The 25,508-nt window shown below is 47.1% G+C and overlaps 10 protein-coding genes and 1 non-coding gene across 11 annotated transcripts; 8 read left to right on the forward strand and 3 right to left on the reverse strand.

Moving 5' to 3' along the window:
• Nucleotides 1-231: 231 nt before the first annotated feature.
• On the forward strand, nucleotides 232-2,088 carry PAAG_03566 (hypothetical protein; the record flags this gene model as incomplete). Its single annotated transcript, XM_002794975.2, has 2 exons — nucleotides 232-259; nucleotides 320-2,088. 2 exons carry the CDS (start codon nucleotides 232-234, stop codon nucleotides 2,086-2,088), a joined length of 1,797 nt encoding a protein of 598 aa, XP_002795021.1.
• Nucleotides 2,089-2,713: 625 nt separating this feature from the next.
• PAAG_03567 (hypothetical protein) lies at nucleotides 2,714-3,676 on the forward strand (the record flags this gene model as incomplete). Its single annotated transcript, XM_002794976.2, has 1 exon — nucleotides 2,714-3,676. One exon carries the CDS (start codon nucleotides 2,714-2,716, stop codon nucleotides 3,674-3,676), a length of 963 nt encoding a protein of 320 aa, XP_002795022.2.
• Nucleotides 3,677-4,501: 825 nt separating this feature from the next.
• Nucleotides 4,502-6,132, forward strand: PAAG_03568 (mitochondrial outer membrane protein MMM1; the record flags this gene model as incomplete). The annotated part of the gene is made up of 2 exons (XM_002794977.1): nucleotides 4,502-4,611; nucleotides 4,671-6,132. 2 exons carry the CDS (start codon nucleotides 4,502-4,504, stop codon nucleotides 6,130-6,132), a joined length of 1,572 nt encoding a protein of 523 aa, XP_002795023.1.
• A 693-nt stretch (nucleotides 6,133-6,825) lies between these two features.
• On the reverse strand, nucleotides 6,826-7,618 carry PAAG_03569 (1,2-dihydroxy-3-keto-5-methylthiopentene dioxygenase; the record flags this gene model as incomplete). Its single annotated transcript, XM_002794978.2, has 3 exons — nucleotides 6,826-6,960; nucleotides 7,099-7,470; nucleotides 7,589-7,618. 3 exons carry the CDS (start codon nucleotides 7,616-7,618, stop codon nucleotides 6,826-6,828), a joined length of 537 nt encoding a protein of 178 aa, XP_002795024.1.
• Nucleotides 7,619-7,940: 322 nt separating this feature from the next.
• On the forward strand, nucleotides 7,941-10,089 carry PAAG_03570 (mitochondrial translation optimization protein; the record flags this gene model as incomplete). Its single annotated transcript, XM_002794979.2, has 2 exons — nucleotides 7,941-8,047; nucleotides 8,109-10,089. 2 exons carry the CDS (start codon nucleotides 7,941-7,943, stop codon nucleotides 10,087-10,089), a joined length of 2,088 nt encoding a protein of 695 aa, XP_002795025.1.
• A 710-nt stretch (nucleotides 10,090-10,799) lies between these two features.
• Nucleotides 10,800-13,041, reverse strand: PAAG_03571 (phosphatidyl synthase; the record flags this gene model as incomplete). The annotated part of the gene is made up of 5 exons (XM_015845008.1): nucleotides 10,800-10,944; nucleotides 11,615-11,879; nucleotides 11,965-12,281; nucleotides 12,516-12,656; nucleotides 12,785-13,041. The coding sequence occupies 5 exons, from the start codon at nucleotides 13,039-13,041 to the stop codon at nucleotides 10,800-10,802; spliced, it is 1,125 nt and encodes a 374-aa protein (XP_015701982.1).
• PAAG_11651 lies at nucleotides 11,257-11,372 on the reverse strand. Its single transcript, XR_001551847.1, has one exon. It is a non-coding gene; the product is annotated as a 5S ribosomal RNA (ribosomal RNA).
• Nucleotides 13,042-14,290: 1,249 nt separating the features above from the next.
• On the forward strand, nucleotides 14,291-16,600 carry PAAG_03572 (glutaminyl-tRNA synthetase; the record flags this gene model as incomplete). Its single annotated transcript, XM_002794981.2, has 5 exons — nucleotides 14,291-14,816; nucleotides 14,898-15,306; nucleotides 15,373-15,727; nucleotides 15,804-16,036; nucleotides 16,171-16,600. The coding sequence occupies 5 exons, from the start codon at nucleotides 14,291-14,293 to the stop codon at nucleotides 16,598-16,600; spliced, it is 1,953 nt and encodes a 650-aa protein (XP_002795027.2).
• A 531-nt stretch (nucleotides 16,601-17,131) lies between these two features.
• Nucleotides 17,132-19,044, forward strand: PAAG_03573 (vacuolar protein sorting-associated protein; the record flags this gene model as incomplete). Its single annotated transcript, XM_002794982.2, has 3 exons — nucleotides 17,132-17,248; nucleotides 17,305-18,330; nucleotides 18,406-19,044. 3 exons carry the CDS (start codon nucleotides 17,132-17,134, stop codon nucleotides 19,042-19,044), a joined length of 1,782 nt encoding a protein of 593 aa, XP_002795028.1.
• A 449-nt stretch (nucleotides 19,045-19,493) lies between these two features.
• PAAG_03574 (short chain dehydrogenase/reductase family protein) lies at nucleotides 19,494-20,722 on the forward strand (the record flags this gene model as incomplete). Its single annotated transcript, XM_015845009.1, has 2 exons — nucleotides 19,494-19,643; nucleotides 19,751-20,722. The coding sequence occupies 2 exons, from the start codon at nucleotides 19,494-19,496 to the stop codon at nucleotides 20,720-20,722; spliced, it is 1,122 nt and encodes a 373-aa protein (XP_015701983.1).
• A 1,922-nt stretch (nucleotides 20,723-22,644) lies between these two features.
• On the forward strand, nucleotides 22,645-25,263 carry PAAG_03576 (tyrosyl-DNA phosphodiesterase domain-containing protein; the record flags this gene model as incomplete). The annotated part of the gene is made up of 8 exons (XM_015845010.1): nucleotides 22,645-23,481; nucleotides 23,577-23,768; nucleotides 23,852-24,030; nucleotides 24,086-24,197; nucleotides 24,257-24,317; nucleotides 24,376-24,650; nucleotides 24,741-24,847; nucleotides 24,942-25,263. The coding sequence occupies 8 exons, from the start codon at nucleotides 22,645-22,647 to the stop codon at nucleotides 25,261-25,263; spliced, it is 2,085 nt and encodes a 694-aa protein (XP_015701984.1).
• Between the last annotated feature and the right edge of the window lie 245 nt (nucleotides 25,264-25,508).

Raw genomic sequence — 25,508 nt, forward strand, 5'->3', positions numbered from 1 at the left:
CGCGTGATTATCCACGTGATTTGGCTGCCGCTTATCCGTTTTAGGATAGATCACTGAGTCACGAGATCCAGATTTTTATCAACTTCGACTTTCCCCTCTTTAATTTTCTTATCAGTGTCAAAATTTCTAAGGCGTTTCATTGTTTCCAGGGCAGGAGACTTGGGCCAATACAGCTGTCTGGTCAATCTGAATACAATGATATGCTGCAGCTAGATACCCAATTCCGCCACTATGGTTTCCTTTTCTAGCTCTGTGATTAGTGAGTAGGATCTTGTCTGCAATTGCTCCGTACCTAGAGTCATCGCTAATAGTGCTCAAGATAAGTCGGGGAAGAAGTTTGCGCCCAAGGCACCTGTTCGACGTACTGGCGCTTCTTCAGCTGGTGCTGGTTCCGGGAGAGTTAGCGCTGACAGACAGACAACTTTCCAGCCTCCTTCATCCTCCACAGCAGTTGCTCCCGTAGCGCCAACCAAGAGTAACCCGCCTCAACAACCAACCATCGAACCTCACCCACAACCGCCACAACAACAACAAGAAGAACAAACACAGTCACGACCGAAACCTCCAGCAGAATCACAAGCTCAATCACCTAAACCACAACCCGTCCGTGGACCTCAAATCAAATCTACAGCCATCCCAATCCCGGCTCCTCGATGGAGACCATCTGTCCCGACCATTCAGCAGTCTCCTCCAGCACCATCTCCATCGCAATCCCCAGCGCCATCTACCTCCAAAGCAGCTCCCAGCCCTAGCATTGCCTGTCCAGATGCATTAGCAGATGCGTCACCAGCGACGGTACTGCAACAGCAACAAAATGACAACCAAAAACCCCCTCTGACCACTGAAAGCGCTCCGAGGAGCCCCAAGCGGCTGAGGATAGAAGAGCCTGCCGAGAAACAACCAGCACCAGCAAAACGCACCAGGATCTCCGTGCCTGTTGCAAAACCCGTTACCAGACCTATATCTCCCCTGCGACAGGAACTCCCCCAGGCCACAGCAGGTAAACAGACGGAGTCATCTGAACCTCAAGCCGGCCCTGCAGCAGCAAAATGTATCCCAAAAAAGGCTGCCAAACTCCCAACAAAAGAGAAACGGTCCGCTGAAAAAGTTTCAGAAGATGACACCGCCACTGACACCCAGAGGAAGCCTCGTGCTCGCAGGAAACGCCAACCTACACCGGAAGATGCGGAGTTAATTGAAATTTCGCCTACGATCGTAAAAATGGCAGATTTATGCAGGGATCTTCGTACAGGGAAAAAATCAAAACGGGAAATGGAATTACAAAATATGGAGTTGACAGAGCTTGCGATAAAACAAAGGGAGCGTGAGGAGCGGATTAGAAACGGGCAAAAATCACCCAAAGCCGGGTCTGCTGATAGAAGTCTTGGTGACAATCTGGATCGAGCTGAAGCAGCCTCCCTTGGAGGCCCACAGATGCGCATTGTCAATGGAGAGATCGTCGTTGATGCCGCCTCTCTACAAATCGATCGCCACGCTAACGCCGCAAGAAACGAAGGAGACATGGAAGAAGTTGAAGAAAACCCACTAACCAAAAGGATCAACGCGGCCTCATTCGGTAAGCGAACAAAGGTAGAATCCTGGGACGAAGACATGACCGATCTCTTCTACCGTGGCCTGCGGATGTTTGGGACCGATTTCATGATGATAAGCAAGATGTTTCCGGGCCGCTCACGGCGACAGATCAAGCTGAAATTCTCTAATGAGGAGCGCCGATACCCGGAGCGCATCAAGGAGACGCTGCTGGGACCGCGAGAACTGGTGGATATGGTAACGTATTCTGAAATGACGAACACCGTTTACGATGATCCGCGTGTTATTGAGAGGGAGCTGGATGAGGAGAAGAAGCGGATTGAGGCCGAGCATGCGAAGGAGAAGGAGGCGCGGGAAGAACAGATGCGAAATCCTGGTGGCGGGTCGAACATAGCTGGTCCGTCTGATTTGAATGTGTTACCTAGTATTGAGAATGGCACTGATGGGGCCAGGGAGACGAAGAGGGGCGCGCATAAGTTTGGAGGGGGGACAGAGGAGATTCTTGGGACGATTGATGATATTACAGTTTCTGCGTAGGGAGAAAAAGGGAGGGAGTTCGAGTTTGAACTTGTGCTTATGTTCAATTATTTACACCCAACGCATTTATCTATATATTAAGGTAAATATATATGTCAGAAAGGAAAAGAGGCAATTGAATATTGCAACTTCGTGAGGAATACTCCAAGGAACATATTCAAGTAAATAGTTGTGATACTCCCTTTCCTCTCACAACTATGCCGGACTACCATCTGCATATCTTCGAATCAACACGGAACTAGAATGAGTAAACAAATATTTGTTGTTGTCAAGAAAATTCAAAACAGTTCCTATCTATTTAGATAATTGAAGAGTTATCCATATTTATATGAATATTTATTTAGGGCTGCTTCATAGGCGGCCCGGTGGCGTCGACCCAGGCGAATATTTGAATTGGCACAGTTGGCAACAAAATTTAGGCTTGAGTTTCTATGTAATATATGTCTGCCTAATGCCGAGATGCATAAAATTTTAAACCTCCACATCCTGGGATATCTGTTCAGTTCTCAAACCATGTCTTTTACATCAGTAAACTTATATACACCTCTTCTTCAGATCAACGCATCTCAACACCTTCTCCTAACAATAAAGTAAAATAATAGTTAACTATGCCAACCACCTAAAAATGATGCGCACTCATCCAACTCTCCTCTCCTTCCTGCTCTTCCCCCTCATCCTCCTCCTTGCCCTCCCCCAAACCCACGCCTATAACCCCGCCAAAGCCCCCAACTCCAGAGACGCTGTCCGCCTCTCATCCATCAAATCCCTAACCCTCTACGCAAACCGCAAAACTACCCACCGCCGCCTCCCCGCCATCCAACAACTAACCTGCATCGGCCCCTCGAAAAAGATATGTGCGCTCTACACTCCCGATGTCATGCGCTGCACAAACCAAGGTCACGGCTACGACGAGAATGACATCCAGTGGACGTGCACGGCGCAGTTGCCGCCAGAGTTTAAGCTGGGGAGCACCGATGTTATCTACGAGGGGTATCGAGATGCGAAGGACCCGTGGGTGCTTAGGGGTAGCGGTGGGGTGGAGTATCAGCTGTTATTAACGGAGAGGGGAGAGGCGAAGTATGGAAAGCTTGTGGCTGGGGGCTTGTTTGAGGGTGGAGGTGGCTGGTTGCGTTTACTGGGGGAGCTGTTGTTTTTCTTTTTCTTTTTCGGGGTGCTGGTGGTTATTGTGCTGGCGGCTTTGGGTTGTATTGATGGCGGTCGCCGGGGTGGCGGTGGACAGAGGAGGGGTGGTGGCTTGGGGTGGGGTGGATGGGGACCGGGATGGGGACCTGGAGGAGGAGGAGGAGGGTGGGGCGGGTGGGGCGGATGGAATGATCCGCCGCCTCCATATGACTATCCGGGATACAGGAAACAGGAGTCATGGAGGCCTGGTTTCTGGACGGGTGCAGCAGCGGGGAGTGCGGCGGGGTATGCCATGGGGAGACAAAGTGGGTCGAGGTCGGGATCAGGATGGGGATGGGGGTCGAATAGAGCGGAAAGCTCAAGGGGCAGCTCTTCTCGTCCGTCGTTTTCACCTTCTCCCTCTACGTTGGAGAGAACCGGGTTTGGGTCTACGAGACGGCGGTAAGATATGGCTAGTACGGGATGGACTAGACTACTGTATATATATACATGAAGAAATCGATGGGGATTCTCTTTTGGTCCGACTGATGAGTAGAAGATACATGAATCGAGTATTGCATTTTAACATTTCAATTTTATGCTGTCTATAGCATAGGATGCGTATTCGCATACCGTCTGGTTGCTTCTTAGTCCTTGGCACCTCTGATATTTAACTGGCCTCGGGTTTGAGAACCCTATGTAGGCATTTATAAGTTGACTGCTTGAATCCCTCCAGATGTGCCTACAAGTAAAGAGAAGAGATCATATTTCCGATACTGAGTCGGCAATTTGCAGACCAGAAGGAGAATAAAGTGGATGTTCCGGGTGATCAAAAATCCAATCTCAATAGACAAGAGTGCGGAGTAAGGAGGGGGATGATGTCAAACAGCCTCTTCCCGCAAGATACTCTTAAAGGGTCAATTCCCGTCATGAGGGATAAGGTAACTAAGAACATAAAAACTATATTGTATCGGACAAATGATAACTAAATAAATAAATGAAATAAATAAACAACATAATACATCTGGCTATTTAAAAAAGTGACGGGAAATCGAATGACGTATCAGATATCACGTGTATTAGACGCCAAGAGATAAGATTGATCTGATAACTTTATTTCTGCTCATCGACACGACGTCGCAAAGCCATCAGCCAAATGATTATCAATATTACAAGGGACAAGTCAAGGACAACAACTCAAGGACAACTCAGCTTTCCACCGCCACAAACATGAGATGTCCAAATGATATGGAACTGCACAATCTACAGTATTCCTTACTGATTTGCTAGAATGGCGGGGTCTACAAGTGCGAGTCTCCAGACTCCTTATTTTCCTAGCTCGACCCAGATTAACCCTGTACGCGTAGATCACACCCTACCATTACCGCCCTCCCAGCCGTCGTACGTATCGTCTCCTTCCCCGTATCAACCTATTCAACTATTCTGACTTCTCCTCACAGACTCTCCTTTACTCAAGGCCTTCTAGTTGGCCAGCTCTCCGTAGTGCTGCTTATCGGAGCATTTATCAAGTTCTTCATATTCGGCGAGGCCCCTCCCCCTCCGTCCCGCGGCCTCTCCAATCGGACCAGTACCCATCCACGTTCTTATTCCATTAATGCAGCCTCTACAGATTCCAGTCCGCGACCACTAAGAGAAAAACCCTCCACCTCCAACATACTCCGCCCCGTCCCCTCATCCTCCACAAATACCCGCTCCATCCTTAGGAAAACATACTACAGTGCCACGCCCACGCATCCCACCCCCAAACATGGCCGACCACGGCTGTACCACTCCTCCCACCAGCCGGAGTCTCTGGACTGGTTTAACGTTCTGATTGCACAGACTATCGCCCAGTATCGACAAACAGCATATATCCTTAAGGACTCTCCCACATCCTCAATCCTGGCCTCCCTATCCGAAACGCTCAATAATCCAGAGAAAAAGCCATCTTTCATTGACATCATCAAAGTGACAGACATATCCCTGGGCGAGGAATTCCCCATATTTAGCAACTGCCGCGTCATCGCCGTCGAGGACCCCAATTCCGATGGTGGACGCCTACAGGCGCTCATGGACGTTGACCTAAGTGACGACAACCTCTCCCTTGCAATCGAAACTTCCCTTCTTTTAAATTATCCAAAACCCTTCTCCGCCGTCCTCCCTGTTGCCCTCGCCGTCTCCGTCGTCCGCTTCTCTGGCACGCTCTGCATATCCTTCGTTCCCGGTCCCCGAACCTCGGACCAAACCATGTCTCCCATCCCAACCCCACACGACACAACCTCAGAGGCAATCGACGACCAAAGTTCCGACCAACCAAGCCCCGCTCAAAATCCCGATGGACCCAAGGATGCCCATGCAAACACTAGCAACACCACGGACGCAAGCAGCAAACACGGCATCCCAAAAACAAGCCTCGCTTTCTCCTTCCTACCCGACTACCGCCTCGACCTTTCTGTCCGCTCCCTCATAGGCTCCCGCAGCCGCCTCCAGGACGTGCCGAAGGTAGCGCAGCTCGTCGAAGCGCGTGTGCAATCCTGGTTTGAAGAGCGGGTTGTAGAGCCGCGTGTGCAGGTAGTGGGATTGCCTAATATTTGGCCGCGGATGGGTAGGACTGGGTTACGGAGTAGTCAGGAAGAGCCGGAGGCAGGATCTGGGTCGGTTGAGATTCCGGTCATGACCTCTCCGGGGGCCGATGGGGTTAGTGGTGGTGGAGGAAGTGGTGGCGGAAGTGGAGGAGGTGGAGGGGGTATGAGAGGGATCGATCGGGGTTTGTCTGGAAGGGAGGCGGGGTATGAGGCGCTGCGGTATCGGCATGCTGCCTGTGGTGGCCATCAGAATCAGAGCGGGAGAGACGGGGGGAGAGGTGGTAATGAGCAGTTTGCGATGCCGGGTTCGATGCCGGATACGGTAACTGAGACGTGATATGAGGAGTAACGTAGATAGTTGGAGAGATGTGCTGATTGCCAGTTGCTTGCATTGCATTGGGTGTTGTGTGTTTGTTTATATTTATATGCCTGACTATCGGGCAAGCATCATGATGTTGCATCTTTCTTGGTCTCTGTATATATATCTAACAATTTCCTGTTTCATGCCTTGTTTTATTACTTTATAGACGTATTCATGAATATAATCGACATGAAATAGTCAAGTTTGATCATCACTTCAATCCGAGCATTTTTGAATATGTTCTGAGAAATTAAGCGGTGACAACAATGATGCGACTATATAATTTAACATCATATTGATTGACCCAAGACCTGATATCTTTTTCCTACCCGAATGCAAAAATAAATTTACCTATTACTCATGATCGTATAAACTTCAGGAAAAATCACCCCAGTGTCCCATTTCCCATCATAGTTCTACCCTAGTAATAAAGAATTCGTCACGGAAACCGCATTAAATCATAGCCATATAATGAATAGCGGCATAAAAATCATCTCTTAAAACCTTGATCGGCAATAGATATCAGGTCGATTTCTCTGTTATAACGATGGATAATACGCCCGGAAAAGCAAAATCTTTCACTCGTATGCCAGTGAACCTTCATAGAGAAATTTCACGGGTTGTGGCCTTAAAAGGAAAGATCTCAAACCAATGAGAAACTGCTAATAATCAGGTGGCAACTGGTTGACGGGAAATGAGGGTCTCGACGTATGCTTTGCGATGTTTATTTGTTTCGAGTTCCGGATCACGGTTTAGAGGAGTCCATTTAGGTTCGTCTTGGAAGAGACGCATGGCTTTGACGTACTGTCATTTCAAAACGGACGGGGGATATGGTTAGCCCGATATCCATATCCGTTTTCATATTCATATGCACACACTCTCTCCACACCATATATCCAACCCCCCAAGCCCGTTAACATAGGGAAAAGAGTGAGAACTCACATTATTCTCATCTGTTGTAAATCGATGATAAATCCCCGCCGGCAGAATGACCAAATCCCCCTTCCCTAGCCGAATACGAACCCACTCATCATCCTTGCTCCGCACATCAAAAAACCCCTCCCCATCAAGTATATACCGAATCTCCTCATCCTCATGCAGATGCTCGTGGAAAAACATCTTCACTTTCTCCTCGTACACCGCACCCATTTTCTCGGGGGAAACGACGATCTCATCACGGTTCTTGTAGCCGCGTTCCTTGGCCAGGGCATCTACGTCATCTACGGTGGGGAAGTGCCGGTAGAGTACGCCTACAGTGGCGAGGTATGCAGGGTCAACGGCATGGCCGGAGTCGTGCGGGAGCCGTTGGTCACCCTGCGCAATAAATGTCAGTTGAGGGTTGGATTTGATGGAATAGATTTCCGCGTAGCACAGCATGGCCCGCAGGTGGGGCACCAGAAAGGTATGGAGGGGCAGCTATCAGTTCACGTACTGGTTGGTTATCGTACCAGTATGCCTTCATTTTGGTGAAAGTCAAGTAGATGGTGATGACAGGCTGTCCAGGATATATTTAGAGAGAGGGTATAAGTAAAGCGGGGAATATTGAAGAGGGGATGAGGAGGTGACGTTTGCTCTATGGATCAGAGTCTCCAGACGAACATCATCTGTACGGGCGATGATTGGCCGGAGAGTTAATCACGTGACGTGATTATATATTTTCCATTATAATTGCGGTTATTTTTTTAAACAACGACCGCGACGAGGATAGAGAGAAAACAAGACAGCGAATTCTCCAGATGGATCAGACATTGGTGGGATATCTGCATTGATACCCCCTGGTCGCGATGTACCTGAGAACGCGGTCTTCTACAACGCTCCGCTGGGCTGGCATTCCACGCTCAAAACCACATCGGGTTGTCAGGAGTTTCGCAACTGTAAGCAGCGACGCGCAGTGAGTTTCGCTATTGACTCCAAGTTATTGTATTGGCAGTTAACTAACATGGCAGTTTTAGGCCTTATGATGTCGTTGTCATCGGGGGCGGTCATGCCGGTTCAGAAGCATGCGCCGCTGCGGCGCGATTGGGAGCGCGGACCGCCCTCGTAACACCTTCGCGCTCGAACATTGGGGTCTGTTCATGCAATCCTAGTATCGGAGGAATTGGAAAGGGAACCATGATACGTGAGATTGATGCTTTAGATGGATTGGCGGGTGACGTTGCGGACAAGGCTGGGATCCAATTTCGGATATTGAACAGGTCGAAAGGAGAGGCTGTTTGGGGTCCCAGAGCACAGATCGATCGCATATTATATCGGAAACATATGCTGGAGAAATTGAGCACTACTCCCGGCTTGAGCATTGTAGAGGGGAAAGTGGGAGATATCATTCTTTCGAGGGAGGATTTAGCGGCAGGATCTCAGGGGAAAATTATTGGTGTGCGGCTGGAGTCTGGTGAAGTGATACCGACCGGACGAGTGGTTATTACTACAGGCACATTCCTTGGTGGTGAAATACATATTGGACTCGACGTATTTCCCTCTGGTCGGATGGGAGAAGCAGCCACATTTGGATTGAGCAGGTCCTTACGGGAGGCTGGGTTCCAGCTTGGTCGTTTGAAAACCGGCACTCCTCCTCGAATAGAAAAGAAGTCGATAGACTTCTCGAACCTCGAAGTCCATCCAGGAGACTCTCCACCTGTTCCATTTTCATATCTTAACAAGAGAGTAGCTGTCAACGACGAAGATCAACTCCCTTGCTGGTCTACTTATACCAATGAAACATCTCACCAAATCGTCAGGGACAACCTTGACAAATCTGTCCATATTCGAGAAACTGTAAAAGGGCCTCGATATTGCCCTTCTCTCGAGTCTAAAATTATTCGATTTAAAGATAAAAAAAGACACATTGTCTGGTTAGAACCAGAGGGTTTTGCCCCTAATGAGGTTATCTACCCCAACGGCATCTCCATGACAATTCCCTCTGATGCCCAACTTGCTTTACTTCGCACAATACCTGGACTAGAGAATGCCCAGATGCTCCAAGCCGGCTACGGGGTGGAATACGACTATGTTGATCCGCGCTCTCTCCGACCAACACTAGAAACCAAACTTATCAGCGGACTCTATCTCGCAGGGCAGATAAACGGCACAACTGGTTATGAAGAAGCCGCAGGTCAAGGCATTCTAGCCGGTATCAACGCCGGCTTGGCCTCTCAATCCAAACCCCCCTTCACCCTCTCCCGCTCAGACGGCTTCATCGGCATCATGGTCGACGATCTAATCACCAAAGGCGTCTCGGAGCCATACCGCATGTTCACCGCTCGCAGTGAATATCGCATTTCCACCCGCTCCGATAATGCCGATCTCCGCCTAACCGCCCGCGGCCGCGAGATCGGTGCCGTCGGCGATAGACGCTGGAACCACTTCAGCCAAGTCGAAGCGCAAATCACCGAATTACGAACACTGCTTGAGAACACCAAGTTCCCGTCAACGCTGTGGTCACGCAAGGGCTTCGGCGTACACGGTGACAACAATCTCCGCTCCGCCTTCGATCTCCTCCGTCTAAATGATATTTCCATAGACGACATTATCCCGCACATCGAATCAGGTAGCGGGAGAACATATACGCCCCTATCCTTCACGTCAGAGATAAAACACCGCGTCGCAATCGAGGGTCGCTATGCACCTTATATCAAAATCCACGCAGACAAAGCGCGCAGTTTCGAGAAAGATGAAGCTCTGCTGCTCCCGCCTGATATAGACTATGGGCAAGTGGTTGGCTTGAGTTATGAGGAGAGAGCGGCATTGGAACGGGTCCGGCCGGAGAACATAGGCATGGCGCGAAGGATTGAGGGGATGACGCCTGTTGCTGCGTTGAGGTTGCTGGTGCATGTCCGCAAGAACTGGAAGGGCCAAGGGCAGGGAGAGTCGTCCTTGAAGGCTGAGGAGGAGCTCGATGTCTCGGATGAGGCGACGCGGGTTGCGTCTTCGATGTGATCCTTTCTCCTGCGGTGAATATCCCTTGCATTTTGTTAATATGTATTGTATGCGTAAGGCTCCCATTTTGTTTTTGTCATATTTTCCAACCGCGTTTCCATCCCTTTTTTTGAGGTTTGTGAATTTCTGTTATAACGGCCCTGGGTTCATTTTGGAAAGTTTAGAGACTTGTAATTAGAGCTTTCATTTGGAAAAGCATTAAACTCGTCGTGAATGTCGTTTACGCGATTCCCATATTTGCTTTGGTGTTTTCAACGCGACGATTTATGTATGTATAGTATCATGGATGGATGGAAGGATCCTTAGAGATATATCAACTTGCAAATATGATGTTTAATTCAAAGATTTCCTATTAAGTATATGTACGTAGTTGTAGAAATGATGCAAAGTATCATAATAGCATATTTCACACTTAATCTGACAAGCTTTGAGTGCTCTTGTCCAGCGCGTACGGAGACAAATAGATATATTTTGTAATGCGACAATGGACAAGTCCCCAAACTCCAAAAGATGGAAAGGAAAGCTGGCCAACAGGAGATAGATACCGCAACCAAATAGATATAGTGTTGCAACAGAAATTCAAAATTACTACACTAAAAAGAAAGAAAGAAAAATAAAATTCCTCTCACCAAGCAATTCAACGCCCATGTTTCCCAGAAGCAGATCACAAATTCCAACTTCTACACACCTGAGCAAAAACCTGACTCCTGCTATTTCTTCTCAATCTTCTCCTCCTCTTCCTTCTGCTTCAAAGCTAGTCTCGTTTCAATCTCCTCCGACGTAAGGATCCTGACTGCATCTTTGGAATAGATATAGCTTGCCCCTGACCAGATGGTGGTGCCGGCGACGATGTATCTTTTTTAGGATTCGGGTTAGCTATTCGCATTTATGGTTGCATCTCCTTCTCCTAAGGCCAATATAGGAATAAATCAGAGTGGAAGAAAGAGACATGAATCTTGGGTTCGAAAGACAAGTACTGTGCATGGTTGGAATGCTAAATGTCACGTGATTATTATTTTTTGGCCGCCCCAATGTAAAAGTGTGGAACGTTTTATGAAGATAAGGGGGAATAATGAATGAAATAGTCAAAGGAAAAGAGATAAAACGACAATCGAGGTCTGCATTGAAGAGATGCAAAAGAGGAATCCGTAAGAAAAATTACCTAAAAACATACGACAGCCGGGATTCGCTGGTGGTCACCCACCCAACTACTAACCGGCCGGCGAGTGGCTTAAGTACGGCTGAGCGGACGGGAAGCCCTGTTTTCCACTCCCTATGGTCGTATGTGTCTGTTCCTCTCTGCACAGGGTATTTATTGCGACAAGCAGGTTGTCATTCCGCTTTAAAAAACAATAAAAAATATCCAAAAAAAAAAAATCATAAAAATCATAAAGAAAGGGAAAAGGGAAAAAAGGAAAGTTGAGAAAAAAAGATAATAAAACTTGAACAAAGGAAAACGACCAAGAAAGAGAAGTTGGAATCTTCTCCTGCGCTAAAATAGTCTGAAAAAGAACGTTTGACTTACTGCAAACCGGTCATTCCTTCGTGTAAATGCCAGGCAGTCAAAATCGCTTCCGGCACAACTGGAATGGCCATCGCAGATCCAATCAGGAGAAGCTGCAATGCCGTATTCACCTTTGATATCGCCGTTGGCTTCACCTCGGCAGATGGGAGAGAAAAGTCCCAATATCTTGCCATTGTCTTGGGCTGTGGCAGAGATATCCATCTGTAGTATATGGCGGAAATGGCCAATCCGACGTCGCGGGCAAGAATGAGTGCGGCGAGCCACACTGTGAGGTTTTCATGTCAATATATTATACTTGGTTTCTAGACGATCTAAAAGCAGAGGGTGTTTTGGATAATTAGAAACCGTACCTGGTATAGCAGACTTGACAGCTAGACAGATGACTCCTATTGTCATGAGTGTTTTATCTGCCATTGGGTCAATAACTGTGCCGACAACCGTTTTCTGGTTGAATTTCCTTGCGATGTAGCCGTCGACGAGATCCGTGATGGAAGCATAGGCAAAGAGTGAGAGGGCAAGTGTGTCATAAGAATGAAGGATACAGTATCCAATTACAGGTGCAGCGGCCAGGCGGGAAAAGGTTAGGATATTGGGAATCGTGTAGATGTTTTCGTGAACTGGGAGGGGAAGACGGGAGAGAAGCCTTGCAGTTTTTGATTCAGGGCCGCTGTGTGTCAAGACGTTAGTTTATGTCCGTTCGGCTACAGATGGCTCCGAATTATACGGGATGGAATCTATTTAGGTAAAATGCTGAAATGTAGGGGGAAGTGTTTATTTCATCGGAATGAATTTTACCATGATCCATCGAAGGATTGATGTTATTTATATAGAGGCGCGAGAGTGTACAAGAGCTCAAGAGAAATTGGCACAACTACTCCGCAGATATCAAAATTCTACTTACATGTTCTGTTGTTTTTTGTCGTCATTACCTTCCCCCGATGACCGCTCCGTGCTCATAAATCTCCCCCTTGAAGGTATCCAACTCAGACGGACTATTTGACCCCGATCTAGAGGAGGTTTAGAAACAGCGGTTGAAAATGGTCTAATAATTAATGCTATATCAGATCAAGTAAAAAGTCCACAAAGCAGGTGTATATATGCAGTTCAACAAATATAACATCGGACTGTGGTGATAAGCCCCTAACTTTCCCATTAGAGATTTTGACTTACCTTGACATAGCTGCACAGCCTGCAGAACGTGAGGTTGTTTCCACGCAGACACGCGCAAGCTCTCCAGGCAAATTCGAGTCGTAGCATAGACGTGGCAGACAAATTCCTCGGTTTGACGCATGACCCAAGCGAGAACCGAGGGGGTGCCGTCCCGTCATGCGGTGAAGAACTCTCCCCCAACACCGAAGGTGAGGAAACGATTGAGAACCGATTCGAGATATCCATGACAGGGAAATTAACGACGACGTGCTAGCCATTCTGTAGATAGCTAAGTAGCCAAAGGAGATACGCAAATGAGACTTTTCGGGGGCTCTCTTGTGTTATGCTGTTTATTTCACCAGCCCTCCTCGCCTCAGGGATCCGGAGGTTGCAAAATTGAGGACATGCACAGATCCACTAGTAGTAGAAGGAAAAAAAAAAGAAAGAAAGAAAAAAGAAATAGATAGAAGCATCAACTCAGAATAGACATGAATTCCTTATATGCTAGGATATATTCCGCTGACCTGAGAAGCGAAAAATCGCCCTAGACACGAATTTATGGAATCGAACACGAACGTGGGAAAGAATTAAATGGAAATAATAATCCAACTCCGGAGGAAATCTAAACAGAATAAACAGAGAACTGATGCACGACAATGAAATGCGGCCAATGGGCAAGTTCACAGAAAAGCTGGTTAGAATAGCATAGAAGAATCCTTTATGGGTTTGCACACTGGGGGTTGGAACCGGGGGAACGAGACAACTTCAAAACCGGGCCAACTCGGAATATAACCCACAAATAGATAAATTGCCCCCAATCTCAACAAGAAGATAAGAGAATGAGGGATTCAAATAAACTGAATGCAAAATAAAATAAATGTTCTCGTTTGGCGTTTTTTTTTTTTTTTTTTTGGAGCTTTTTATTCTCGGATATTTGATTTTCCGACTCTTTCTAACTTAAAGAAATCACGTGTTATTATCATAATCCTGTTTCTTTCTTTCTTTCTTTCTTTTTTTTTTTTAAGTTATTTTCTAATTAAACTTACTTAGTAGTTAATTATTCAAGTTAACTATATGAAATAGATATTTCCCTATTATTAAATAGGTATCCCTGCTGATAATGCTCTTGACTCGTTTTTGCCAAATTTTCTCCGCAGTTTAGACTGAGATGTAAAACAGTCCGGTCGGACCCTTTGAGTCATTCCTTATCGATAAGCTGGAGACCTCGTTATCCCACTTCAAACGGTTCCCTCTTTTCTTATACCAGAAGCCCCAGCAGACACCACCCGTCCTTCGCTGTGTTCGCACACCAAAATTTCACTGTTCGGGACGCTGCACCTGCGAATCTCACCAAGGTATGGATATGAAATCTTCCCCCTTTAAAAAAAATTATGAAATTACGATTCATTGGTTGGGTAATTAGACATAGGTAAATACAGTGGCTTCTGTTTGCTAACGGCCCCCTGGCGTACTCGTAGGGTTGTTCAACGCAGAGCCATTGCAGCCGAAAATCCCAAACCACGCAACATGGAGACTACAGTAGACCTCCCAGATCGTACTAAAGGGCCGACAAATAACCGAAACCAGGCTAAAGAAAAAGCTCCCAAGGCGCCTAAACCCTCCAAGGGTCTTACCCCAGCAAAGACAAAGAAACCCGCTGCTATGGCCTTTTCTGAAGACCCGGACTCCATGTTTAAGACAGGTTTTCTTGCAGACGCTTACAACGAAAGGCCAATAGGTTCAGAGCATGTCAAGAAAGTGGTGACACGTTTCCCGCCAGAGCCCAATGGGTTTTTGCACATTGGGCATTCCAAGGCCATCGCGATCAATTTTGGGTTTGCGCGATTTCATGGCGGGGATTGTTATCTGCGATATGATGATACAAACCCCAAGGGTGAGGAGGAAAGGTACTTTGTCTCCATTGAGGAGATCGTGAGATGGTTAGGATTCTCCCCAGTCAAGATCACCTATTCCAGCGACAATTTTGATCGCCTCTATGAATTGGCAGAAGACTTAATTAGACGGGATGGTGCATATGTCTGTCATTGTACCAGTAAGTAACGCTATTTCTTTCCCCCCCTCCTCTTGATCTTTAATTCCTGTCTGTACTTCAAGATATTGATTGAAATATCAGAGGACGAAATCAAAGCCCAGCGGGGTGGAGGAAAAGGGGAGGGGGGACCGCGATTTGCATGTGTGCACCGCACTCGCCCTGTTGAAGAGTCACTTACAGAATTTAGAGCAATGAGAGATGGCAAATATAGGGAGGGAGAAGCTGCGCTTCGAATGAAGCAGAACATTGAAGACAGCAACCCGCAGATGTGGGACCTTACCGCGTACCGTGTCCTAGCGGAGGAGGATAGACACCATTTCCGTACCGGAGATAAATGGAGAATATACCCTACATACGATTTTACGCACTGCCTCTGCGATAGCTTTGAGGGCATCACACATTCTCTATGCACGACGGAATTTGAGTTGTCGCGGGTGTCCTATGAATGGCTATGTAACAAGTTGGAGGTATACACACCAATGCAGAGAGAGTGAGATCCGTGATCCCGTTTTTAATAAAATTCGAAAAAAACAATAAACTAACTATTTCCACATAGATATGGCCGTCTTAACGTTACGGGAACAATCCTTTCAAAACGTGATATCATGAAACTTATCGATGGCGGGCACGTTGGAGGGTACGATGATCCCCGTCTGTTTACTCTCGTCGGCCTACGCCGTCGAGGAGTTCCCCCAGGAGCCATTCTCTCCTTCGTAAACGAACTCGGAGTTACCAAAGCCAAAACAAACATTCAAGCACATCGCTTCGAGCAATCAGTGAGGCGATACCTGGAAAATACAGTTCCACGATTAATGGTCGTCATGAAACCGCTCAAGGTTGTCATCGATGACCTCCCAAAAGACCATCTCGAAATGGTGGAGCTTCCTTATTCCAAAGACCCAGCGTTCGGAGTACGTTAAGATCTGTTCGTATATTTCTAATACAAACAGTTTGATCGTCTACTAACAGAAGTTATTTTTTTACTAGGTTCACAAAGTCCCGTTCACCCGGACCGTTTTTATTGAGAGAAGTGACTTTAGGGAGATGGATTCGCCCGATTATTTCCGACTTGCACCTGGGAAGACAGTCGGTCTCATGAAAGTCCCTCATCCTATCACCGCAACGTCTTTTGAGAAAGATCCAGAGACCGGATTGGTAACTTGTGTGCATGCGAAATATGAGAAACCAGAGGAAGGATCCCCTGCTAAGAAGCCGAAGTCGTAAGTCCTCCAACTATCATATTATTTCACATTCCGGGAGAAGAAGAACTGGATGCTTTCCCTGCTGCCAGAAGTCCAGCAGCAATCATAGAAATCGTTTTTATACAATATCTGATTCGAAATATAACCCGCAGCTTCATCCACTGGGTGTCTCTATCCCCGGAGCACTCAAGTCCCATTAAAGCTGAAGTCCGCGTCCTCAACCAACTGTTCAACTCCGAAGACCCTAAAGGCCACCCATCCGGCTTCCTAGCTGACATCAATCCCAACTCCATGGAAATCTACCCGGACGCAATGGTCGATATCGGGTTTTCCGAGATCAAAAGTCGGGCACCCTGGCCCGCTGAGCAAGGTGAGAAGGCATCTAACTCAGAAATATCGGAGACAGGAGAATATGTTGTTAGAAAGGCAGGGGAGGCGGGCACAGATGGGTCGATTGTACATCCGGAGACGGTTAGGTTTCAAGGGATGCGGGTTGCGTATTTTGCGTTGGATAGTGATAGTACGGAGGATAGAGTGGTTTTGAATAGGATTGTGGCTTTGAAGGATGATGCTGGGAAATAAGTGATGCTTTTGCGGGGCATAGTCGATCTATAGGAACTTCCAACCTGTTTTCACCTTTCCTTTATGGAGGATGTTATGGTCCGTTTCTGGGTAATCAATGGCATTTTTCAGACGCTTCTATTGATATTGATATAGCTACCATGGGGTTGGAAGCTGAAGCTTGTTTGACGAATGAATGAAATACATCGGGATAACTACGTATTTGATTCTTACGAATCGGTATGAAAGTTGAATATCCATAATAGGAACTTCGTTAGAATATTTAGAACTCCGTTATTCGATGTGAAGATGATAACATTCATGAGCAACTATCAGGCAAAACCTTCCCCCGATCCGAGCTCTGCTGGATTATGTAACCCCCATCAGTCCGTGGCAACAAGAACCAAACCGTAACAACAAATGGTTCTATCCTCAGCAACCTCTCTTCAGCTGTATAAAGGCTTTGAGATACTCGACATAGTTTATAAGGGAAGTTGACGTCCCACATAACTGCTCCCTCGCGCCAGCTGGTTTAGGAACAAATCCATCGCAATGGACGTCGTCTCAGCTGTGTCCGGCTACGTTTCGAAGATGGTTTCCGTAGGGGATTCATCGGCAACCGGATCCTCCACAGCCAAAATGAAGATATTATTGCTTGATAGTGAGACCGTGGGAGACGCAACCTTCTAAAAACCACTGCTAGCAGGGCTGACTTTTTATCGTAGGTCCCAATTGTATCAACTGCAATGACCCAGTCCGCTCTTCTGAACCATGAAGTCTATTTGATCGACCGTCTTGACAACCAGTCTCGCGAGAAGATGCGACACCTGCGATGTTTGTGCTTCGTCCGTCCTTCACCTGACTCGGTTCAGCTTCTCATTGATGAATTACGCGAACCTAAGTACGGTGAATACTACATCTACTTTAGCAACATTGTCCGCAAGTCATCACTGGAGCGGCTGGCAGAGGCGGATGATCATGAGGTCGTGAAAGCCGTGCAGGAATATTTTGCCGATTTTTCAGTTATTAACCCTGACCTTTGCTCGCTGAATATTGGCTATCCAAAGCAGAGAATATGGAGCCACAGCCCGGATGTTTGGAATTCAGACGCTCTCCAGAGAACGACAGAAGGTGTCATAGCGCTACTATTGTCGTTGAAGAAGAATCCCTTGATTCGTTACGAAAAGAATAGTCTTATAGCCAAGAAACTTGCTACAGAAGTTCGGTATAATCTCACCCAAGAGGAGCAGCTGTTTAACTTCCGGAAAACAGACACTCCTCCCATTCTGCTTATTCTCGACCGTCGCGATGACCCTATCACGCCACTGCTGAACCAGTGGACCTACCAGGCTATGGTCCACGAATTGCTTGGAATCAATAATGGTCGGGTTGACTTGAGTGATGTTCCAGACATCAGACCAGAGCTGAAAGAGATTGTAATATCCCAGGACCAAGATCCCTTCTTCAAGAAGAATATGTACCAAAACTTTGGCGACTTGGGTGGTAATATCAAAGAATATGTTGAGCAATACCAGTCCCGAACGAAAAATAACATGAGCATCGAGTCCATTGCAGACATGAAAAGATTTGTTGAGGACTACCCAGAGTTCAGAAAGTTGTCGGGCAATGTCAGCAAACATGTGGCTCTTGTGAGTGAGCTGAGCAGAAAAGTTGGTGAAAATAACCTGCTAGATGTGAGCGAACTCGAGCAGAGCTTAGCTTGTAATGACAACCACGCGAACGACCTTAAGGTTTAATTTTCTCCATCCACCCCTCATCCAACGCCGATATGATATATGTGGTATTCGCTGACCGTAATTTAACAGGTATTACAACGTCTGATTCAATCTCCGACAGTGACCGCTGATAACAAAGTCCGACTGGTCGCCTTATATGCCATCCGTTATGAAAAACAACCTTCCAACGCTCTGCCCGTTTTGATTGACCTGCTTACAGCAGCAGGGAGCGTCTCTCCACATAAAATCAACACTATCCCCAAGTTACTAGCATACCATCACTCACTCCAAGCGCCCCCAGTGGCCGGTGGATTTTCCGACCTCTTTGAGTCCGCATCTTTTCTCTCCGGTGCCAGGGACCGATTTAAACCCCTCAAGGGCGTCGAGAACGTATATACCCAACACTCTCCGCGATTAGAGTCCACACTCCAAGATCTCATCAAAGGTCGGCTGAAGGAGCTCCAATATCCCTTCCTCGAAGGCGGCGGACATACCCGGGATAAACCGCAGGATATCTTTGTGTTCATGGTGGGAGGGGCAACGTACGAAGAAGCCAAGATAGTGGCTCAGGTCAATGCTAGTTCACCTGGTGTTCGCGTTGTACTGGGGGCTACATGTATTCATAATAGTGCGAGTTTTCTCGAGGAGGTTGGGGATGCGGTGGGGAACTGGCCTGAGCCTGCATCGACGAAGGTTGCGAGCAGGCTTCGTAGAGAGATTGGGAGGTGATTTTTCTTCTTCTCCTATTTGCTTGTTTCTGTTGCGCGATAATGAAGGGTTTTTATTGTATGTACCTGGTCATGGCGTTATTTGTTGCGCTGTAATTGGGTGGTTTACATCGTCGGTACGTTCATTTTGTCCTGTAGCAGTCTAATGGAACAGAAACTGTTATTTTTTATGATCCTTACAGTTTTTCAAATTTTAGAATATATATACATACATTCTTCTGTAAATTAAATGGTGACTCCATATGTGGCGGTCCATAGCTTGATGCTAACCCTGAGACTGGACTCTTGACATCTCGCAGAGACATCAATCGTTGAATCTCTTAACGCATCAAATGATCCGGGCTAAATAAAAACAAATTCTAAGCGGCGCCACAATGTCATTCTTTGAAACATCTTTCTAACTGGGCAAACAATATTTTTCACTTAATATCCTCAACCCCCGATTTTTCTATGGATCCGCGAGATCGCGAACCATCCCCTGCAGCTAATTCGCTCTCACCCTCCACCGCTGCCACTGCAGCTCAAGATGAACGACTCCGCTTGCCAGCAACCACAGACCCTCCCGGCCCGCAAAACCCCCCCAGGCAACTAGTATGGCTGGTATGTCTGTCTCTAGCGCTACCACATGACCTCTCCCCTGCTTCTTCTGCAAATTGCTGTCAAATTTTATGTCTCGCTGAACCAATGTACTGTACCACCCCTGGCAGATATTTGGTGCAACCGGCCACATCGGCCGTTCCCTCGTCAAATGCGCCCTATCCCACAGTGACCTCGTAGCAGCCGTAGGACGTACCTTCGAAAGTACCCCCGCAAGCATGGAAGCCCTCCATTCCGAGAACAGCAACTGTATCGGCCTCCTCTGTGACGTGCGGGCGCGCGAAACCGTCCGCGCCGTCATCGACAGGACCATCAAGCATTTCGGCTGTATAGACCTGATCGTTAACTGCTCCGGCTACGGCGTCGTGGGCGCCTGTGAGGACCAGGAAGAATACGACATCCGCAACCAATTTGAGACCAATTTCACCGGCACACTGAATATATTGCAGTTGTCGCTGCCGTATTTTCGCGAGCGGAGGCAAGGGAGGTATTTGATATTCAGCTCTACGTCTGGGGCGTTGGGAGTGCCCGGGCTGGGACCTTACTGCGCAACGAAATATGCCGTGGAAGGGCTGATTGAGAGTATGCTGTATGAGGTTGACGCATTTAATATTAAAGGCACGCTTGTTGAGCCGGGACATATGCGTCGGGATGATTTTGATACCCCAGAGTCTCCTTCAGGGTCCACTGCTCCGGACTTAGCCCATTCCTCACCACTGCCATTGTTCGGGCATTTCCTCATCAAGCCTGCAACCGAGCCGTATCGCTCAAATACGGCACCGGCAGGGCATGCGAGACGTATCATACAGTGGATGGGGGATAAGCAACCTATTAGCGCGGTTAAGGCGGCTGAGCTAGTTTGGCAGCTGGCTCATTGCTCGTTCCCGCCGTTACGGCTCCTGTTGGGCAGTTATGCGGTGGAGAGTATTAGGGATCGGTTGAAGTGCATTACTGAAGAGATTGAGGATTGGAAACATCTTCATTTCCCGCTTTCTGATGGGGAATCACCACAACAGCCATTTTCTTTGAAAGAAGAGGTGGAGGATAACCAGCTCTTGCATGATGTGTCTATGGCTGAATGATTTGTTGCTGGTGATGATCATCTATCACTAAGATGACCCAATAAGCTCCACGAATCTGTGGAATTACTGGCAATATATTGCTGTGTTCATATTGTAGCCCCCCCGGTCCATACGATGTCATGTAAACCTCAACGTAACTGCGATGTTTTACAGCCTGAACGCTCTCAGGTGCCGCTTCGCAGGCTTACTTTACAGCCCACGAAGAGACGAAGGTGGCAGCGTTATAACTGAGAGGACAGGAAATTAATTTCAAAAATGGCATTGGATCAAACCATGTTATTTGCTGCAATTCACTTCTCGCAAATTTCATACCATGGGCATTTTTGCAAAGTATCTTGCGAAGTTCGTTTGAGCAAGGTCGGCAAAAATCTCGTCCCTTTATGCAAAATCGACATACCACTGCACTACTGGATGTTCAGACGATTCTGTGAATACCCTGCGGCAGATTTAGTAGCAAGAGTGGGTGCATCGAGTTCAACATGGCCTCCCCACATATACCGCTACCCTGCATCTTCCCTTATGCCTCCGAGGAGTCACGAGATAATGCTACCAATGATTGAGGCAGCTGGCCATCAGTTACGTTTGGTAGAAGCAATCTTACTGATCTGATTGACCTTTCTATGGCTGTTTTAATTTTCCATTTAAGAAATGCCTCTAAAGAACATGCCGGTCAAAAGGCAGTATGGATTATCCAGATGGTGTATCCAGCTGGAGCTGGTATCGGGGAACCCAGTCGGGGTGATCGGATCAACGGTTCCATTTTGGTTTCGTTTTCCGGGTATGAGCTGGTTGAGATACGATGACCTTGAACTCGTCGACAAATTGGCTTCATCCATGCAGATGCTATTTGGTCCCCTTGGACCCTTTGCATGAGACTTCCAGCATAGCTCCTTGAAGAAACATGATCTACAGCTTCACTCATTCAGTCCGTGTCCAGAGTGGAGTGATAGCACCGTTGCTTTCCTGTGGCCGTGGTGTCGAACCTGCTGGTATGCTCAATGAGGGCAGATGCGCACGGTCAGAGTTGGTTGTAATTGCCCGCGTTGGTCAATGGTTCATCCTAACACCCAAGGCAAAAGGGGGCGAAAGACCCCTCAGTCCCATAGTTTGCTCACTGCAGTGTATCATTCCAGCTGCTCCAGCTCTGATAATAGACATTTTCGCTGTTTGTCTAGGAATTGCAGTCAGAAAACCCATTGCTTTCCAGTTTTGCTCAAACTGCAGAGTTGATTAGGAAGTAATACCCGCATATTAGTTCATGTTGGAAAAACTTCTCATTAGCGAAAATATATTAATAGATATACATGCCATCGCTCCGAGAAGCCATATTTCGGATCCATTTTAGTTCATTGAACCTATCATATGCGCAGTGCGGTATAAGATCTGAAGACAAAGGAGAGTTGGAGAATTGGAGAACTGGAGAAATGAGGCTCTAGCAGTTTTGTCTCTGACGTCAGCTCGTCCTGGTCCGTGCTTTTCTGGCTGTGGGGCGCGTGGATAGAAGGCGTATACGCACGTGATATTCAAGTTTACTTCCCAACAGACAAGGGAATGTGGACACAAAACACAAACAGATGAAATGCACAAATAAGGCATCCAAGGCTTTGACTGTTGGGTTTCCCTGGTGCATGTGGCTGAACAGTCTCTGATACGTTACATATATGTCTTGCTGTAGGCTGAACTGGCCTTGGCTCTCGACGTCGTCTTGGCCATCTTCCCAACCAGGATTCTAGAGAACATTCATTAGCCTGGCATATCTCCGCGCTCTCTCCGATCTATCTTTTCACACTTCGATGTTTATGGATGTGTTATTGACCCGTGTTTACTTTAGACGCTTTGCTCCTCTATTATTCCAACGCTCCTTCTGCATAGCAGCAGGCGGAGCCCAAACATTTCAACGGAGTTGCCAACTGCTATCCAGGATGGACAGGAGTGATTTATACGACGAATATGAGGAAGCACAGTATAGAGCCGCCATCCAAGCATCCCTAGAAGATGCAAAAAGACAATCATCATTGGCATCATCGTCATCTCGTCAGGTCCCTAACTTTGTTGATCTAACCGCTGATTCTGAATCGGAAAGCTCTCCACATTCAGATGCAAAAGACTCTAAGAAAGAAGCAGCACTAGCATCGAATGAGATGATTGGTGATTCAGACCAAGAACTTGATAGGGCCATCAAATTATCGTTACGGAAACAAGATTCATTGGGACATGATGGTGAAGGGGAATCCGTTGTTTTCTCGAGCCTGACTAAGAGGAGAGCTGAAATGGTGGCGTCTAGATCACCGGGTATTTTGGGGATTGATCGCAAGAAAATGGAGGAGGAACGATTAGCACGGCTGGATAGGAAGAGAAAAGCTTCACTTTCACTTTTGCCTGTGTCGCCTGTGGTAAAACGTGCTGCGGTTCTGGGAGAGGAAGAGCGTGTTCCTGCTAGAGCTACGGCTTCTGGCCTCCGTCTAGCCGCAAATGATGTGCGAAAGAAGGAGGATGTGGCTCCAAGTTCTGATGTAACTGATGTACCGGCGCAATCATCGACATCACTGGAGTTTCCGACCGGAGCTGTTAAGAAGACATGGGCTTTTGGCTACGATAGGAAGGGCGACGATATCAAAATTGAAGAGGTGATTCAAAAATCCGATCTCGAGCTTGCGGTGTTGAGTTCCTATATCTGGGACGCCGACTGGCTGTTCTCGAAATTCGACATTAAAAAATCTAGATTCATCCTCATCATGGGAGAGAAGGAAGAAGATAAGGTACAGTGAATAGTTGTCTTCCTACCTTCTCTTCTGATTTTGCTCAGCATTGCCGTAAATCGCTGGTATGAGACCTGCACTAACATATCCGGTAGAAACGAGAATTAGAGAATGACACCAAGTCCATGGGAAGCGTTCGACTTTGTTTTCCTCCCATGGAGCCGCAGGTGAATTGCATGCATTCAAAACTCATGCTTCTTTTCCACCTGAATTATCTTCGCATTGTAATCCCAAGTGCGAACCTAATTCCATTTGACTGGGGAGAGAAGGGAGGCATCATGGAAAATGTGAGCCGCCATCTCCATTGCAAGATTTGTCATTGTCAAAAAAACAGCCCGTTATCTAATGAATAGCTGTCGTCTTCTGTCAGGTTGTCTTTTTAATTGACCTCCCACGAATCTTGCCCGGTCCTGATGCCACCCCTCGCACACCGTTTCTTGAAGATCTGGTGTATTTCCTTCAAGCATCCAATTTGGACGAACAAATTATCCAGAAAATGTTAAATTTTGATTTTAATGCCACTAAGGATATCGCTTTTGTGCATACAATGTACGTATTGTCCCATCCTCAACCTTTACCGGTTCCTACGTCTGACTCTTTTCAGCGGTGGATCTCATACAGACCCAACCTGGAAACAAACGGGCCTCTGCGGTCTCGGAAGAGCGATAACGTCCCTGGGTCTTCAGACATCGCAGTATTTAAACTTAGACTACGTCGTAAGCTCACCATTACTAGATTTGTTTCTACTCCTGTATTTAGCTTACCAGTCATGCAGACCTCGTCAGTGGGCTCTCTAAACGAGCAATTTTTGCGATCCATATACCTCGCAGCACAGGGTGACCCTCACCTAAATTAGATGTTATGGCTTTCCACCTCTACTAACACTTGATATAGGGGACATTGGCTTAAAAGAATTAACTTTTCGCACCTCCAGGACTCTTCCTTCCGAAAAGTTGGGGGTGCTAACAACAAGAACTGACGGGGAGAAATGGAGAGATAGATTCAAGGTCTACTTCCCTTCACTCAACACGGTTCGTCAATCTAAAGGTGGCACGATGAAAGCCGGAACTATATGTTTCCAATCGAAATGGTATAACTCAACGACATTCCCGAGAAATGTTATGCGGAATAATATCAGTCGTAGGGATGGGCTGTTGATGCATAGTAAGGTATGTAGTGCACGCTTGCCGAAATCAGTGTATGCTTTAATATTTACGAGCAGTTAATATCTAACGTTCATCTGTCCTATCGTTTTTTAGATGCTTTTCGCCTGCCCCGATAAACCAATCACCAGTTCAAAAGACACCATCACCCAATATGCCGGCTGGGCATACCTAGGTAGTGCCAACCTATCAGAAAGCGCATGGTAAGAGTTCATCATCCCTACTGCCAATACTGCCAACGACTCGGGTTTTCTCGTTTCCCACTACTAAGAAAAGCCTCCGTTCCTAAAAATCCAGGGGCCGCCTTGTCCTCGACCGTTCCACGACCAAACCGAAACTAAACTGCAGAAACTGGGAATGTGGCGTTGTGATCCCAATCCGCCACAGAGGATCCGCACAGTTATACTCCCAACCCTCATCTGGCAGTTCTGCAGCTCTCCTCCCCGAACTCGAACCCGAATCTGAGAGCGCAAGCGTGTCTGTTAGCGATGGATCGAAACTTATTAGTGTGTTTGAGCCGAGAATCCCGGTTCCAATGCGTGTTCCTGGGGAACCGTATCAGCCTGGAGATAAGCCGTGGTATTATATGGAGGATTGGCGCCCTCGACTTGTTGCTTAATTGCACTGCAGTTGTTTCTGTTCTTCGGTTTTGGTGCTATTTACTTACTTGGGCGACTTGGAAATTTTTTTGTGTTAGAAAAAGTGAATATCCGATTGGTGTTTTGTAAGTAAAATTTCGGTGGGTTAACCTCAGTATCCAAGAGGATGTACCAAATTATATATGTATGTTTTAGTCAAAAATCGGGTTAAATAGGGGAGATTTGCCCGTACGGAATTTCTTCCAAATGCCTTTCCCTAGGTTCC

Source organism: Paracoccidioides lutzii (assembly GCF_000150705.2).
Source record: "Paracoccidioides lutzii Pb01 unplaced genomic scaffold supercont2.7, whole genome shotgun sequence".
In the NCBI taxonomy this organism is placed as follows: Eukaryota; Fungi; Ascomycota; class Eurotiomycetes; order Onygenales; family Ajellomycetaceae; genus Paracoccidioides; species Paracoccidioides lutzii.